At 35.9% G+C, this 15,282-nt stretch overlaps 2 protein-coding genes across 2 annotated transcripts; one reads left to right on the top strand and one right to left on the bottom strand.

Annotated features, from left to right (window-relative positions):
* The first annotated feature begins 236 nt into the window (after positions 1-236).
* On the top strand, positions 237-3,005 carry LOC17879794 (heparanase-like protein 3). The gene is made up of 9 exons (XM_006283421.2): positions 237-528; positions 848-884; positions 975-1,158; positions 1,241-1,389; positions 1,480-1,710; positions 1,792-1,981; positions 2,070-2,195; positions 2,287-2,386; positions 2,479-3,005. The coding sequence occupies exons 1-9, from the start codon at positions 277-279 to the stop codon at positions 2,842-2,844; spliced, it is 1,635 nt and encodes a 544-aa protein (XP_006283483.1). The 5' UTR covers positions 237-276; the 3' UTR covers positions 2,845-3,005.
* LOC17878621 (arogenate dehydrogenase 1, chloroplastic) lies at positions 2,998-5,476 on the bottom strand. Its single transcript, XM_006285759.2, has 2 exons — positions 4,274-5,476; positions 2,998-4,180 (listed from the first exon to the last, which is right to left on the bottom strand). Exons 1-2 carry the CDS (start codon positions 5,341-5,343, stop codon positions 3,289-3,291), a joined length of 1,962 nt encoding a protein of 653 aa, XP_006285821.2. The 5' UTR covers positions 5,344-5,476; the 3' UTR covers positions 2,998-3,288.
* Positions 5,477-15,282: the final 9,806 nt, after the last annotated feature.

Raw genomic sequence — 15,282 nt, 5'->3', positions numbered from 1 at the left:
AACAATTTTATAAAAGTTTAAAGTTGTGCAGGTAGAGATATACTTCATTTAATTAGTTCCCCTTTTATTTATTTATTTTTAATATATTACTTTACATTAAAGGATTTAACAAACTTTATATTAAAGGACTTAACAAAAAAAAAAAAAAACACTTTACATTAAATGTCAAGTAAACAAAAACAAATAAATACAATTCAACTTCTTTTTCAGTATATATGTCTGTCTTCCATAATATAAACACCCAAAATAAGATCTCATTTTTCTTAAGAAAATAAAATGAGAGAAAAGTGTTGTCGTCAAATCTGGTTCTTCAAGGTTTTGTTCTTCCTTTGTTGTGTGCTTCAGTTCTTGGACTACACTGTTAGCTCCGCCGTGGAAGAAGATAATACCGGGAAAGTGTTTGTCTACGGAAGAGCCGCCGTTGGAACTATAGACGAAGACTTCATTTGCGCCACCTTAGACTGGTGGCCACCGGAAAAATGTGACTACGGCACTTGTAGTTGGGACCATGCTTCCATTCTCAATCTGGTTTGTTTTTTTTTTTTTCTTTCTTTTCTTTATAATTAATTTTTATTTGATGTTTTTTTCTCGATGATAACAACATTGCAACTTGTGTTTTGTTTCTAATGAAACCAAAAAAAAAATAAACAAATTGTTTAGGTACTCTGCATTTGGAAAATAGAATTAACCAATTGTAGAAAATACAAAACTCGTTTTAGTATTAGTTTTTACCATTTATGGAATTTAGAAGTCAAAATTAATTTATGTGCCAAGTAAGAAAATTTCCTTGTCTTTTTCATTATATTCAATTTTATTTATGTAGCTATTGATTTTTTTTTTTTTGCAGGATTTGAACAACATTATTTTTCAGAATGCAATTAAAGGTAAGAAAATCTAAAATTACATTCCTACTATAGTATATGTATTATGTCAGAATTTGACTATTGTTTTCCCAATTTTCCCAAAAAAAACAGCATTTGCTCCATTGAAAATAAGAATAGGAGGAACATTACAAGACTTGGTGATATATGAGACACCAGATCAGAAGCAACCTTGTGTTCCTTTTACCCAAAACTCTTCAATTATCTTTGGTTACACACAAGGATGTCTTCCTATGCATAGATGGGGAGAGCTTAATGCTTTCTTTAGTAAAACTGGGTACATTCACGTTCTCTTCTTTCCAACTTTGTTTTGTCCTCTCTCTATCTTTCTTTCCTTACCTACTTATGGTTTGAATCAGAGCTAAAATCATCTTTGGACTGAATGCACTCTCCGGGCGTTCGATAAATCCTAAAGGTGAAGCCGTAGGAGCCTGGGATTCGACTAATGCTGAATCGTTTATACGGTATACAGCACAGAGTAACTACACCGTCGACGGTTGGGAGCTCGGTAAGTGATATGACAACGCTATAGAGAGAATGCATAAGCGTGATTGAATTCTCTCCACATCTTCAAGCTGGTTTTGCTTTTTGTTAATAGGCAATGAGCTGTGTGGAGGTGGTGTTGGTACACGAGTTGCGGCGAATCAGTATGCTATAGATACCATAAATCTAAGGAATGTTGTGAACCGGGTTTACAAGAATGTGAGTCCCATGCCGTTGGTGATAGGTCCGGGTGGCTTCTTTGAAGATGCTTGGTTCTCCGAATACCTGAAAAAAGCAGGAAACTCTCTCAATGCAACCACTCACCACATCTACGACCTCGGTCCAGGTAACTTGAATACTCCACAGGTTCATCATTTCCCTTTCAATCACCTGAATGGAAAGTAAACTTGAATTTTGATTGATTTAGGTGTAGATGAACATCTGATAGAAAAGATTCTAAACCCTTCGTATCTGGACCAAGAGGCAAACACGTTCCGCAGCCTCAAGAACGTAATCAAAAAGTCCTCAACTAAGGCCGTGTCATGGGTTGGTGAGTCTGGTGGTGCTTACAACAGCGGGCGGAATCTTGTCTCTAATGCTTTCGTGTATAGTTTCTGGTAAGAAATAGATAAACCAGCAAGATAACAAGCTTATCATAAGCAATATAGTTAAAACATTTTTAATGACAATGTTGTGTGATGGTAGGTACTTGGACCAGCTTGGTATGGCATCAGTGTATGATACCAAAACATATTGTAGACAGTCTCTGATCGGAGGAAACTACGGGCTGCTAAATACTACTAATTTCACACCCAATCCAGACTATTACAGGTAACAAAATAACAATCAGACGAATTTGCTATGTCATCATAAAACTGGTGTTTAACACTAACTACAAATTATGCTACTTGTTAATATGCAGTGCTCTGATCTGGCGAAAACTTATGGGAAGAAAGGCATTGTTCACAAGCTTTTCCGGAACCAAAAAGATACGTTCATACGCCCATTGTGCAAGACAATCTGTAAGTCGAGTTTCCAAATTTCCATACAAGAAACAAAAACGGCATTACTCTCGATGACTTCCCGATATAACTTCTAAAGTTTCATCATGCAGAAAGGGATCACAGTTTTACTGATGAACCTTGACAACACTACAACGGTTTTAGCGAAAGTAGAGCTAAATAACACTTTCAGTCTGAGACATACAAAGCATGTGAAGTCTTATAAAAGAGCAACTTCCCAACTTTCTTGGGATAGCGATGGCGAAGTCCAAAGAGAAGAGTATCATTTGACAGCAAAGGATGGAAACTTACACAGTCAGACTATGCTACTCAATGGAAATGCTCTTCAGGTTAATTCAATGGGTGACATACCTCCAATAGAGCCGATACATATAAATTCAACAGAGCCGATAACAATAGCTCCATATTCCATTGTGTTTGTGCATATGCCGAGTGTTGTTGTACCTGCATGTGCTTAGGTAGCTGCATATGGAACTTAAGACAGTTCCTTCATTCAGTTATTTGATTAGAGAAAAAGAAAGAAGTGTACCTTTCTTTCATAAACCTTTGGGCATTGAAATCTGTGAGTTCAAATTATTTGAACTAAATAAAATAAGTAAAACAATTTCCAATCCCAAAATTTTGTTTACATTTTATTTCTGTTTAACATTTATGCCCCTATGGAGGACAAAAGACACAACAGACACTAAAGGGTCAAATAAAGCTACAAAAACGAGAGAAACTTACACCAAAGCCTTTCAAAGACCAGACAATTTCTCCCAAGCACCATATTTCGTGTAGAATAGTAATGCGCGAAGATGGAATAAAAAAATTAGTAGTTAAGGAGCAAGACTGAGAGAACATTAACTTCGGTGTAAGTTTTATAGCTACACCGAAGTTGAAGAGAGAACACCATATTTTGACTATAGCGTAGTCAGCTTTAGCGAAGGCAATTTAGTGAGCTCATGAGAATGTTGAGAATGTAGTCGTCCAAAGAGTTGTTTCTTCAATGATTCGAAAGCCAGATGAAACCTCTCAAGCTGTTCCATTGCATTAGGATTGTATAAAAATAGTCCATAGTAAAGATCAAAGCTGTCACCAGCAGTGTTGTCCACCAATTTTAGCAATGTTTCATAACCCTTGGTATCAACAGGAGTAGATTCCAAGCTCAGCTTCTCCAGAAGCCTTCCCGCTGTGTGTGTGATAAACTGTGATCCAGCAGCATGCCAATCATGTTCAGCACACGACATCTCCACCATACAACACCCTTCACGGGCAAAAATATCAAGAAAACTGTCACACCTCGATTTTCGTCTATCATCCAGCCCGATCCTAACCTTATCAAACACAAAGGAAAGATTGTTCCATCCATTTTTACCACTCTCTGGTCCAAACATGGGATGTGTGCACAAAATATCAAAATCTTGTGGGAGAACTTGAACAAATAAATTCCTCGGGAACTCTTTTACGGATAGCACATCCACAAAAAGAGTGCTTCTCCTCAGTCTCTGAAATGGGAGTGACTTGAGAACTTTTTCAGTCGAAAGAATAGACGTACAGAGAAGAATAACTTCAGGATGCTCTTCAAATAAATCATCAAGGTCTGAAAAATACGACACACCCAGCTTTGCAGCTTCATCAGTGTAGTTAGTTCTGGAATATGCTAACACCGTGTGACTCTGCTTGACCATTGTTTTCGCTAGAAACTGTCCAAAATTGCCAAACCCGACAATACCAATCTTGAGCCTCGAACCGTCATTAACACTACCAGAGAGCTGGGGGTTATATTCATACTTCAGAGAAACATCTTCTGACCTGCAGGATCATTGATAAAGATTTACAATAAGAAATCATCGAGTCAACTAAATAAACCATCTCAAGACATAATGCGCATTAGAAACAGTGTACCTCACTGAATCCAAAGAAGGATCATTTTCGTAACCATTTGGAAAAACATGAACTTTGCTTGCTTCACCTTCAAAAGACTGCAACCTCACAACACCATGAAGCCGACTAAAAAGCTCTTTACGCAACGCCTCGAAAGCTAAATCAATCCTCTCAATCATCTCCAAGGAGTTCTTATTATACACAAACAACCCATAGTACAAATCAAAACTATCACCACAAATATTCTCAGCCAAATCAAGCAATGCCTCATACCCTTTAGTATTAATAGGCGTAGATTGCAAGTTCAACGACCCCAAAACCCGACCTAGAGTATGCGTTATAAACTGCGACTCAGCCGCAAACTTATCATGATCAGCACAACTCATTTCCACCATTTTACACCCTTCTCTCTCAAAAACCTCAAGAAAACTCTCACACCTCGAGATTCTCAATCTATCTTCCCTAATCCTGACTTTATCGTACACAAACTTTAAACCTCTCCAGCCATTATTAGAATTCACACTCTGAGGACCAAACATGGGATGAGTACAGAGAATATCGAAATCTTCAGGTAAGTATTGAAGGAGAAGAGTTTTAGCAAACTCTTTAACAGATAAAACATCAACGAAGAGAGTATTGCGACGGAGTCTTTGAAACGGCAGCGTTTTGAGAACATTCTCAATAGAGAGGATTGAAGTACAGAGTAAGACAACGTCAGGGTGACGTTCGCAAAGATCGTGAAGATCGGTGAAGTATGAAACGCCGAGACGAAGAGCGGAGGAGGAGTGATCGGATCGGGAGTGAGCGAAGAGAATGTGACCTTGTGAAATTAGGGTTCCGGCGAGGAATTGGCCGTAGTTTCCGAATCCGATAATGGCGATACGGAGAGGAGGGAGTGGATCGGAACTGAGGAGAGGGTTGTTGTTGTCGGTGACGGCGGCGATGGGGTTAGGTTGACGGAGAGAGAGAGAAGGGAACATTGAGGAGAGAGAGATGAAGGAGAAGGAGTGAGGAGTAGGTTTGGTGATGAGGTTTGGGAGGAAAGGTGAATGAGTGAGAAGAAGATGATGAGAATGAGATTGAGAGATCATTTGGAGAAGATGATGGAGAAGAAGAGGATTTTGACTTTTACGGCTTTTGCTGCCATTGGAGTAGACTTTTTGGAGCTTTGTGGTTTGTAGAGATTCTCTGAAGTACGCATACGCACGTTGTAAGAAACTTGTCTTTTTTTTTTTTTTTTTTTTTTTTTTTTTCAAACATTATTATTGCACATGAAATAGTTCATGGACAACAGTACTGGTCTACTACTACTGTATAGCCAATCTTCTTTATAAGTGTTACAGTTTTTGTATGTACCTGAATCTTTCTTTTATATAAACGATTGAATTGATCGTTGTATACAATTATATTTTCGTAATTTCATAATCTTTATTAAAATTAAGTAATATTTTTTTTCCTTTTTTGGCGAAAAAAGAAATAACGAGTTAGGGTTAGTTAAAAATTTGTACCCAAAAAAATCGAAAACAAAAAGTTAGAATTCAACAAAATTAAAATTAGTTCAGTTTTTCTCTGTGTAGATAAAGTTACACACGGGTCTCTATTTTGTGTTGGAAAAAAATAAATAATAATTGTGATTCTCCAAGTTAACTCTGTGTAGGCCTGGGGCGGAGCCGGATATCCGGTCTTTTTTAGGATATCCGGATCCGTATCCGTATCCGGCGGATCCGTAGGTTTAATATCCGGCTCTGGATCCGTTCTCCCGTATATCCGGGTACCGGGTATTCGTATTAAAAAACAGGATATCCGCGTATATCCGTATCCGGTACTTTTAATTATTTTTTATTTATTTTTTAAAATTATCATAAAATTTTTTTAAATTATCGTAAAAAAATTTTAAAATTTTTTAAAAATAATAAGAAAAACATTTTTTTAATATATAAAAATAAGAAAAATATATTATATAATATTAATATTAATAAATATTAATAAAAATAATAATAAAATATTAAAAATGCCGGATCCGGATATCCGGTCTAAAATTTTCCACTATCCGTATCCGTATCCGGCCGGATCCATTATTTCACTATCCGGATCCGCCTCCGCTCTATCCGGATATCCAGTTTTTCGGAGCGGATCGCAACGGATCCCGGATCGGATCACGGATGTCGGATAATTGGTCTCAGGGCTAACTCTGTGGAATGGAACAAAGATTTAGTTGCAGAAATCTTCCCTCTGCTTAGAGATGAGATTCTGGTTATTAAGCCTAGCATACTAGGAGCTAAAGATAAGCTGGATCCACGATTCCAAAGGAGTGTATTCTGCAAAATCTGGATATCATGTGGCTAGAGAAGCTCAAGACAAGCAACCTAGACCTAATCTCCACCCTGAGTTTAAATGGTACCTAGAGGTTTGGAATCTTCTAGTCCCTCAGAAATTGAAAATGTTTCTTTGGAAAGCCATCAATGGCGCTCTCCCTACTGGCGCTGTACTCCAAGCCAGGACCTTTGATGTGGATCCCACATGTTGTCGCTGTAACGTGTTTGAGTCACTGGAGCATCTCTTGTTTAAATGCCCATTTGCTCTGAAAATCTGGGAACTGGCACCTTTTGCTACTCCATTTCTTACAGGAAACATCCACCAGATTAAGGTTGGGATTATGCCAGGAAACAAGCAGGTCTGTCTCCCTCCTGTGGGTCTGTCGCAAACCCCTCTGTTCCCCTGGTTATGCTGGAATATTTGGCTGGCAAAGAACGAGAAGATCTTTAATGCTCGGATGTTCTCCCCTGGGGAAATTGTTCGTAAAGCCATCCAAGATGCCAAAGAGTGGCAATTGGCGCATGATTTTGGTTCTCCCCCCCCCAAGAGTTCTTCCCCGGTGGTTGTCGGCCCATTAGCGTCTCCTTTGCAGGCTGATGAGAGACTTCTCCGAACAGATGCGGCGTGGTGTCGCGACCTTAAGGCGGCTGGTCTGGGTTGGATACTGATCACACAAATTCCTGAGGAGTCGGTGTGTAGATCAGCGGTGACCCTTAATGTTTCCTCCCCTCTTATGGCAGAATGTCTTGCTATTCGAGCTGCTATCACGATGGCGTTGGATCTTAATCTTTCGCGCATTCACATAGAATCAGACTGACGATGCTTGGTCCAAGCTATCAACTTGTCACAATCGCTCCCTGAAGTTTTTGGTGTTCTAGAGGATATTCAACTCATGGCCTCTTCCTTCTCTTCCTTTTCTTGTTGTTTTATTCCTCGTTCTTGTAATGCTGAGGCCGACTCTCTAGCTAAGCAAGTCCTCTCGTTGTACGCAGCAAACTTTGATTAAGGATCTAATATAATCTTTGGTGTTTCAAAAAAAAAAAAATAGTGATTCTCTGCACCAGCTTTGACACTATTCAGGAGAATGCTAGACTGTTCATCAGTGATTAATAGCATTTAATAACTTATTTTTAAACATGTTAAATAATCTGTTATCGCGATAATTTACATATTATCTGTTAAATTAATACTAACAATATTCATCCGCGATTGATAGAATTCGATAACACTATTCATCAGTGATTAATAGCATTCGATAACGTATTTTTGAACATGTTAAATAATATGTTATCGCGACAATTTACGTATTATCCGCTAAATTAATACTTATTCCTATAAAAATGAAAATTAATATTTTCTGATATTTTTTTGTCATCCATTAATCAAAGGAGGAGGCTCAACCGAGCCAACTCAAAGGAAAATTGTTTACAAACTTAATAATGTGCGGACTAGACCTAGCTCGTCGAGCCAAAGAGTCCGCTTTTACATTCAGATTTCGAGGAATAAGAGAGAGTGAAACAGTTGAAAATTCTTTTGATATTGTATATCAAAAAAGTGTTTCTCGCCTCCGACTACACTGTTTGGAAACACAATTTATCACCAAAAGCAGTAAAAATAGGGATTTATGTGAATATATAATAAATAATTTAACTAGATAATTATGAGTTTATCAAATAACTTATAATTTTAAGCGGTAACATATGATTAACTATAAATAATTTAACTAGATAACAATGAATTTATCAAATAATTTATACTGAATAGCAGTAACGTAATCAGTGAGAGGGAGGTGATCATGGATTAAGGGAGCTTAGATCGGAAAATGAAACCATAAGAAGGTTCTTCTTCTTCTTCTTCTATTTCTTGATATGTCTTGGTTGTGAGAAAACATTTGTTGTTGGAGCACCATTTGTGTTGAGATTCTAATTCTTCTTCCTTTTTACTTTGTTTGTGACAAAGTTTCTTTACAACACAAAATGTAATGGGGATTGATGGAGATTGAAAGAAGTGAATTAATGGAGAGGGAGAGAAGGGAAACAAAGTGGTGTGTAAAATTTTGGTGGATGACCTATTCTTTTATGTGGGAGATAGGGTTAGAATGGTCAGAAAAATGAGAGTTAAATGATAAAAAGAGATGACAAATAGTTAATAAAATAGTAAACTGAGACTATCAGTTACAATTACCCTAAAATCTATTTCTCGTTTCTTTTTTTATTTCACTATTATGATCATTTTTTACATATAATATTTTTTCTATTATTTATAGGGACAATTAACCTAAAATATTTTTCTTGATTCTTCTTTTTATTTCACTATTATGATCATTTTTTACATACAATTTTTTTATTACTAGCATATTTCGGGTCTATTTTCTATTCCCAGCGTACATTTGTTAAACGTTATAGGAAAAAATGTAATTACGAAGAATGACACTGCCACGTCAGAGAAAACAGAACGCCACGTCATAAATCTTGTGCGTGTATTAATAAACTCAGCCGCAACGCGCAAGGTTAAAAACAGAGTAAAAACTAAAACTTGCTAACCTTAACCAAACATATATCTCCATAAGCTTATGAATTAACTACCCAAAACAACGTCATTCAGTTGACTTTCTAAACTTAAAAATTGATTGCCTCCTGCAAGAACTTTGTTGCACGTCTTCAAAATACTCCTACCAATTTTCAGATTATTCCGAGTACGCTTAGATGTTTGTTTGTTGTCTCCACATGACATGTAAGATCTTAAACTTTAGACAAAATCTTCTCGAACAGGTTGAAAAAGTTTAGATAAAATACACAAAAAGAGTTTAAATCTATATCCCATTAGTTATTATCGGAAACCTATACATCAAATTTCAGCTACATAAAAACTAAAGGTTGTCTTAAAGAAGTCATAATAGCTACATATAAACTAAATGTTGTCTTAAAGAGGTCATATCATTACTATTTTCTCACTTTTCTTTTCCATATATGCAGATCCAATTTTGTCTTATCACTCACAATTAAACCTCTTCTCTCTTTAATTAGCCATAGATGCATTCACTTGTAGTTTAACTGAACAATTTCACTATACTGGCTAAGAGAGCTTCCAAGCACGGTCTTACATGTATGTTCCTGAACTCCCACCAGCACACACCACTTCCTTAGATTTATTAGCATGTGACACTTCTCGGGCACACGCAATTAATAATGCATTCGTTAGAACCACTGATTAACCATTTAAAAAAATTTCTTATAAAGTCCCACAAAATTTGTTTTAGCAAACTTTGTGCCACTTCCAAAACCAACTACCTCTTTTTAACTCTTTTCTCATAATATTTGTGTAATCGAATACCATCATAGCACCACCTGCACTCTATTATCAATACTTTCATACGTATACTCGGTTAAAGTTCTACACGTATAAAAACTTTTCAGACCAAAATCCTTAATGCTAGAAAATTTGCAAATTACTTGCAGAGAAATTAAAGAACATAAATATGGTCACATGTATAGCTAATAATTTAGGTGTGCTTGTTGTCGATCCTTCTTTAATTTTTTGTACCAAAAATCTAACTCAAACAACATCAAATCAAGGTCTTGCAATTCATAACCGATATGAAAGAGCACAAACATTACCAATCATGCTTGTCATCCATCTTTCTTCTTCAGACCCAAAAGCATAAACAACCCGATGGCGAGAGAAGTAAGTACCTAAAATGGATAAACGACGAAAACATATATAGATAGTTGTATATATTTGTATTGATTGTTTCAAATTGTTATAGATTTAGTAATCATTTAAATAACGTGAGTATGTATGTATTGATTATTTTAAAATTGTTTTAAGCTAAGTAACCAGTTTAATATAAATTGATAGATACTATGCAGAAGTACTATAACATTTTAATTTTGATATATTGGTGGACAAAATAAAAAATTTGAATATTTGAAATATTTCTGGTCTTTTTCACCTACAATGTTCTGATTGAGGCTTCGAATGGTAACTGCGTTTTTCACTGCGGGAGAAGTGCGGTGCGGTTCAAATAGTAACAAAAATACATAGATATATATATGTATATGCAGATATTTTGACACTGTTACAGCACTGTTGCGGTACGGTTTTGTTGTACGGTATGGTTACCATTGGGAGCCTGAATTTTATTAATTAAGTTGTTATAAATATCAGAAATATATGGTGGATACTTAACTTCTACGGACTTCCTCCTTTTAGTATTCACAATTTCACTATTATTCGTTTTTTCTACTCACTTTATTTTAGTTAGTATACCTCTTTTAATTATAACATTATGAAAAATCTGTTGACTATCTAAACTCATAAATTTTATTTTGTACAATTACTACCTCTCATTGTTTTATAATATATGATCTTTAACAATATATTTTAGCACTTCTCATTTCTCCGAATCTAATCAAACCGTTCACTCTCAACCATTTCTACATCCGTATATACATTTATGATTTCACAAAAGTTTTGAGATCTATCGTTTTGCAAGCACATTATCATTGTCATCATTTTCTATCCCCACAACCACATCTACCATTCAAGTTTCGTCATTGTGAGATATTTCTACTGATAATTTACCAAAACAATATTAAAAAATAAAAACATAGAAAGATAAACTATATTTGGATAATGTGTATGTAGTCTCATCATTGATTTTTGTATATTCTTCCAATTAATTCATTTACTATCCTTAATATATTTACTTTCATTAAACTTAATTAAGTACTAAGATTTAACCCGCGGTACACCGCGGAAAAATATTTGTATTTTAAAATTTTCATATCAATAGCGGTTATACTACTATGGTATTGCTACTTTATTATACAAAATATTATTTATCGTAGTGATATAGAGTTTGATTGATTTAAACAAAGAGTTGCGGTTACACATGCATAAATTTACGAAAGCATAAGGTTTATTTCTTAACTTAATCAAATGTTTAAATGATTAATTTAGAGGTTGCAAAAATATTTAGAGGTTGAGGATTAATATGAGAATATATCGATTTTGATTATATTTTTTTAACTATGCTTTACATATATATTTTAGGTAGGTTTAAACATTGGTTTCCACCTGCGGTATACCGCGATATAATATTTATTTATAAATACAACAATGTTAAAAATTAATATTTTTTTAAAAATGTAAGATTTATATTCTATGATTTTTTTATTTATCCCGTTATATCTATATAATTTAGTAATTAGATATTGCAGTTACACATTTTAAAGTGTCAAAGAAATAACAGTATTTTTAATTCATTATATAATAGACCATTATTAATTCTAACCCATTCGACCTATTGATCTACAAGCTCTAAATTTGGTTTCATCAAAATAATTTTTTTGTCACATTAGAACATTTTTATTAAATTGATCTTTTTCAATGTAAAATATAAATATTTTTGAAAAAAATTTATATCGTTTTTTATAAACTTAAAATTAAGGATTAGCATAAGGCTTTCATTTTTAGAATTTTTTGTAAACTATTAATATTTCTTTCATAAAATAAATATCTTAAAGAATAGAGTATTTGTGGTTTATAGCATAAGACTTGATAAATATTAAGTCAAAATAGAAGTGGCAAAAATGTAAATAAATACACTTTTAAAAACATGATGGAAAAGACATAACTAACCTTAAAACCAAGCTTCCTTCTTTCTTCATTCTTATCTCACGCTTCCTTCTTCCTTTCTTCTTCTTCTTCTTCTGTTTTTTTTTCTTTTTTACAAAGTAAAAATCCCCAACCAATAAATTTTTGAAATATTTAAATTGATTGCATCATAAATTGTGATATTTTGAATTCATCAAATCTGTTAGATTTTTCTGATCAAAATGCATTCCATAAACCTTAGAAAATTATTGGTAACACACGTCATATGGTTTGTGTCATTATGTATATGTCGAAGATGATTTGGGAAACCATCAAACTGATGATACCATTGTAGATAAGTGATGGTAAATAATTTTTCTCTCTCAATTCAATCGTTGTTACGAACACCATCAAATTGATGATACCTCTGTAAATTAGTGATGGTTAAGCATTTTTCTCTCTCAATTCAATCGTTATTGCAGTCTTTTACTTTTGTCGTCGAAAACATACTCTCCTTCCCCATCACCACCACCATTTCCTTTTCCATCGCCAACATATTGTCCATTCACATCGCCATCACCTCTTCCATCACTAACATACAATCCACCACAATCTCTATTTTACTTCACTCACTCTCCACATCCACCACAGTTCCCACCCTCGTTGCCACCGGTGAAGTCTTTTTCTCGTCACCACCATTATGTCATTGAAAGAACCCATCCCGTTTTTCTTAACATGCAGACCGGATTAACCCAACTAATTGTAAACCAGCTAACCAGCCCTAAATCACTTCAAATCAATTAAACCACACATAACATAACCAGCAGAAGACTTAAGCATAAATCCATGAAAATAATCTCATTAACCAACCAGTTCAACGAAACATTATTCCAAAAACATAAGCACCCTAACATGCTTCTAAATTCCGTTCTAACACCCTAACAAATCCAACAATAATCTAAAACACCAATGAGCGCCTAGATCATCCTCTTCTCCTCGCCATGATTCCACATATCCCACTTTAGCTTTACCTTAACAATGTGATTTGAATAACAAAAAAACCCAGGAAAGACTCTCCTCGCAACTGCAACAGCTAAACAACGCATGTTAACTTCTTAATCCCTTCAGTGGAAAACAAGAACCAGACGTCACTAAGGTTCCCACAAAATTTGGTGCCGATCGGAGAAACGATCAAACCACGATCGCACTTACAAACTCCGCTGATCCCAGTTCGCAACAGAAAAATAGCGTCTCACCAAACTGCATATAACTCACTGAGTATTAATCCGAATTCACTTCTGTAAAAAGGAGAATCAATGTACACGCCTTAAGAACAAACCTACCAAATTTCGTTACCTTTCGATAAGATTTGATACGGCTTAACTCTATTCTACCAAGACGTGACGAATCTGCTTCTCTTGCCCTAAACACCAAAGCAAAGCTAACCTTCTCCTTCTCACAAGTGAAATTCTCTTTCTCCTTTTCTCAACTCAACTCTCAGAAACAACATCGACAAAAAAAAAGGGAGAAGAAGCATGTTTTATAAAACTAGGGGTTTTTGGTTTAATTCTGATTAAAGCAGGATTTACCTAAACCGACAATAATTAAACCTCCTTTGATTCAATTAAACAAATCGACCAGTTTAGGAAATCCACCGGAATTAAACCGACTCCACCCTAATTCTTATACACATTCAAGTCTCCTATTATTTTCCAGAACACGGGCGTTACAATTCTCCCCCCACTAACATGGATTCGTCCTCGAATCCTTGAACACCGTCCATCAGTCTAGGACTCCGTGCAACCGTCTACACAGTCCGTACTCCTACAAATGACTCCTCTAAGCCTCCTATCTAATCCATATACTCACGTTCCAGACCCTATTTGCCCATACTCACCCACTCCCCCCCCGTCCACAGGTCACAACCCATGAATCATACCGGCTCGTCCTCAGGCCTCAGCCTTAGAATACGGTATCTAAGAAGTCTCACCACTCCCCCCGCTCTCAGGTCGCAACCTTCAAGTCATACCGGCTAACTATTAGGCCTTCAGCCTTCAAGTTACAATATCCGGGAAGTCTCACCACTCCCCCCGCTCTCAGGTCGCGACCTTCAAGTCATACCGGCTCACTATTAGGCCTCCAGCCTTCAAGCTACAATATCCGGTAAGTATCACACTCGCTCTCGAATCGTCATCCGAGGCTATCACATAACATCCGAGCAAATAAGTCTAAACGCCCCCGAGCATATCTCTAGATCAGATATACCTCATGTGGTTCCCCTATAGCATCGCAAGGCTATACTAACAACAATCCCGAAACTTTCCAAAAATAGAACTGTCAAACCCAATGCTTTCTATTTTTAGAAACTCACCCATATTTCTCTTTCACATGACACCAACAAGTCAACCCCAAGAAATATTCACATAGTGCAAGTACAACATCACAATGCCATACCTACCAAACAATATTCCCACCTGGAATATCATCTCTACCATGACCATTCTTTAAGTCAACTCCCAAACCATCCCGTCACTCAAGATATTACATAATAGTCTCCAACTTAACTTCTCGGAAATCCATTTCAAACAAAACACGACTGAAGACCTGCACTCCGGACTACAACCACCATGACCACACAACTACTCCGAGCACCACGCTCGCAACCTCTAGCCTCCCACACTTCCACGAGCAGAAACTAGGAAAACAAACGACTAGAGAAAATACAAAACATCACAACTTACCGGGGAATCTCATTGAAGGCTCGAGAGGATGATCTAGGTCTCCATGCTCACACAATTGATTAAACACAAAAATCAATCAGCATGCAATCCACATCATCATTTCTCATCAACGAAATTCACACATCACATTAAAAAAAAATCACCAGTTTACTCCCGCCCTAGAACCGTAAGGGCTCTGATACCAAATTGAAAGAACCCATCCCGTTTTTTTTTAAACATGCAGACCGGATTAACCCAACTAATTGTAAACCAGCTAACCAGCCCTAAATCACTTCAAATAAATTAAACCACACATAACATAACCAGCAGAAGAATTAAGCAAAAATCCATGAAAATAATCTCATTAACCAACCAGTTCAACAAAACATTATTCCA

This window comes from Capsella rubella, unplaced genomic scaffold, assembly GCF_000375325.1.
Source record: "Capsella rubella cultivar Monte Gargano unplaced genomic scaffold, Caprub1_0 scaffold_7, whole genome shotgun sequence".
Lineage (NCBI taxonomy): Eukaryota > Viridiplantae > Streptophyta > Magnoliopsida > Brassicales > Brassicaceae > Capsella > Capsella rubella.
The sequence above is the reverse complement of the archived record's forward strand: the minus strand, read 5'-3'. Positions and strand labels throughout refer to the sequence as shown.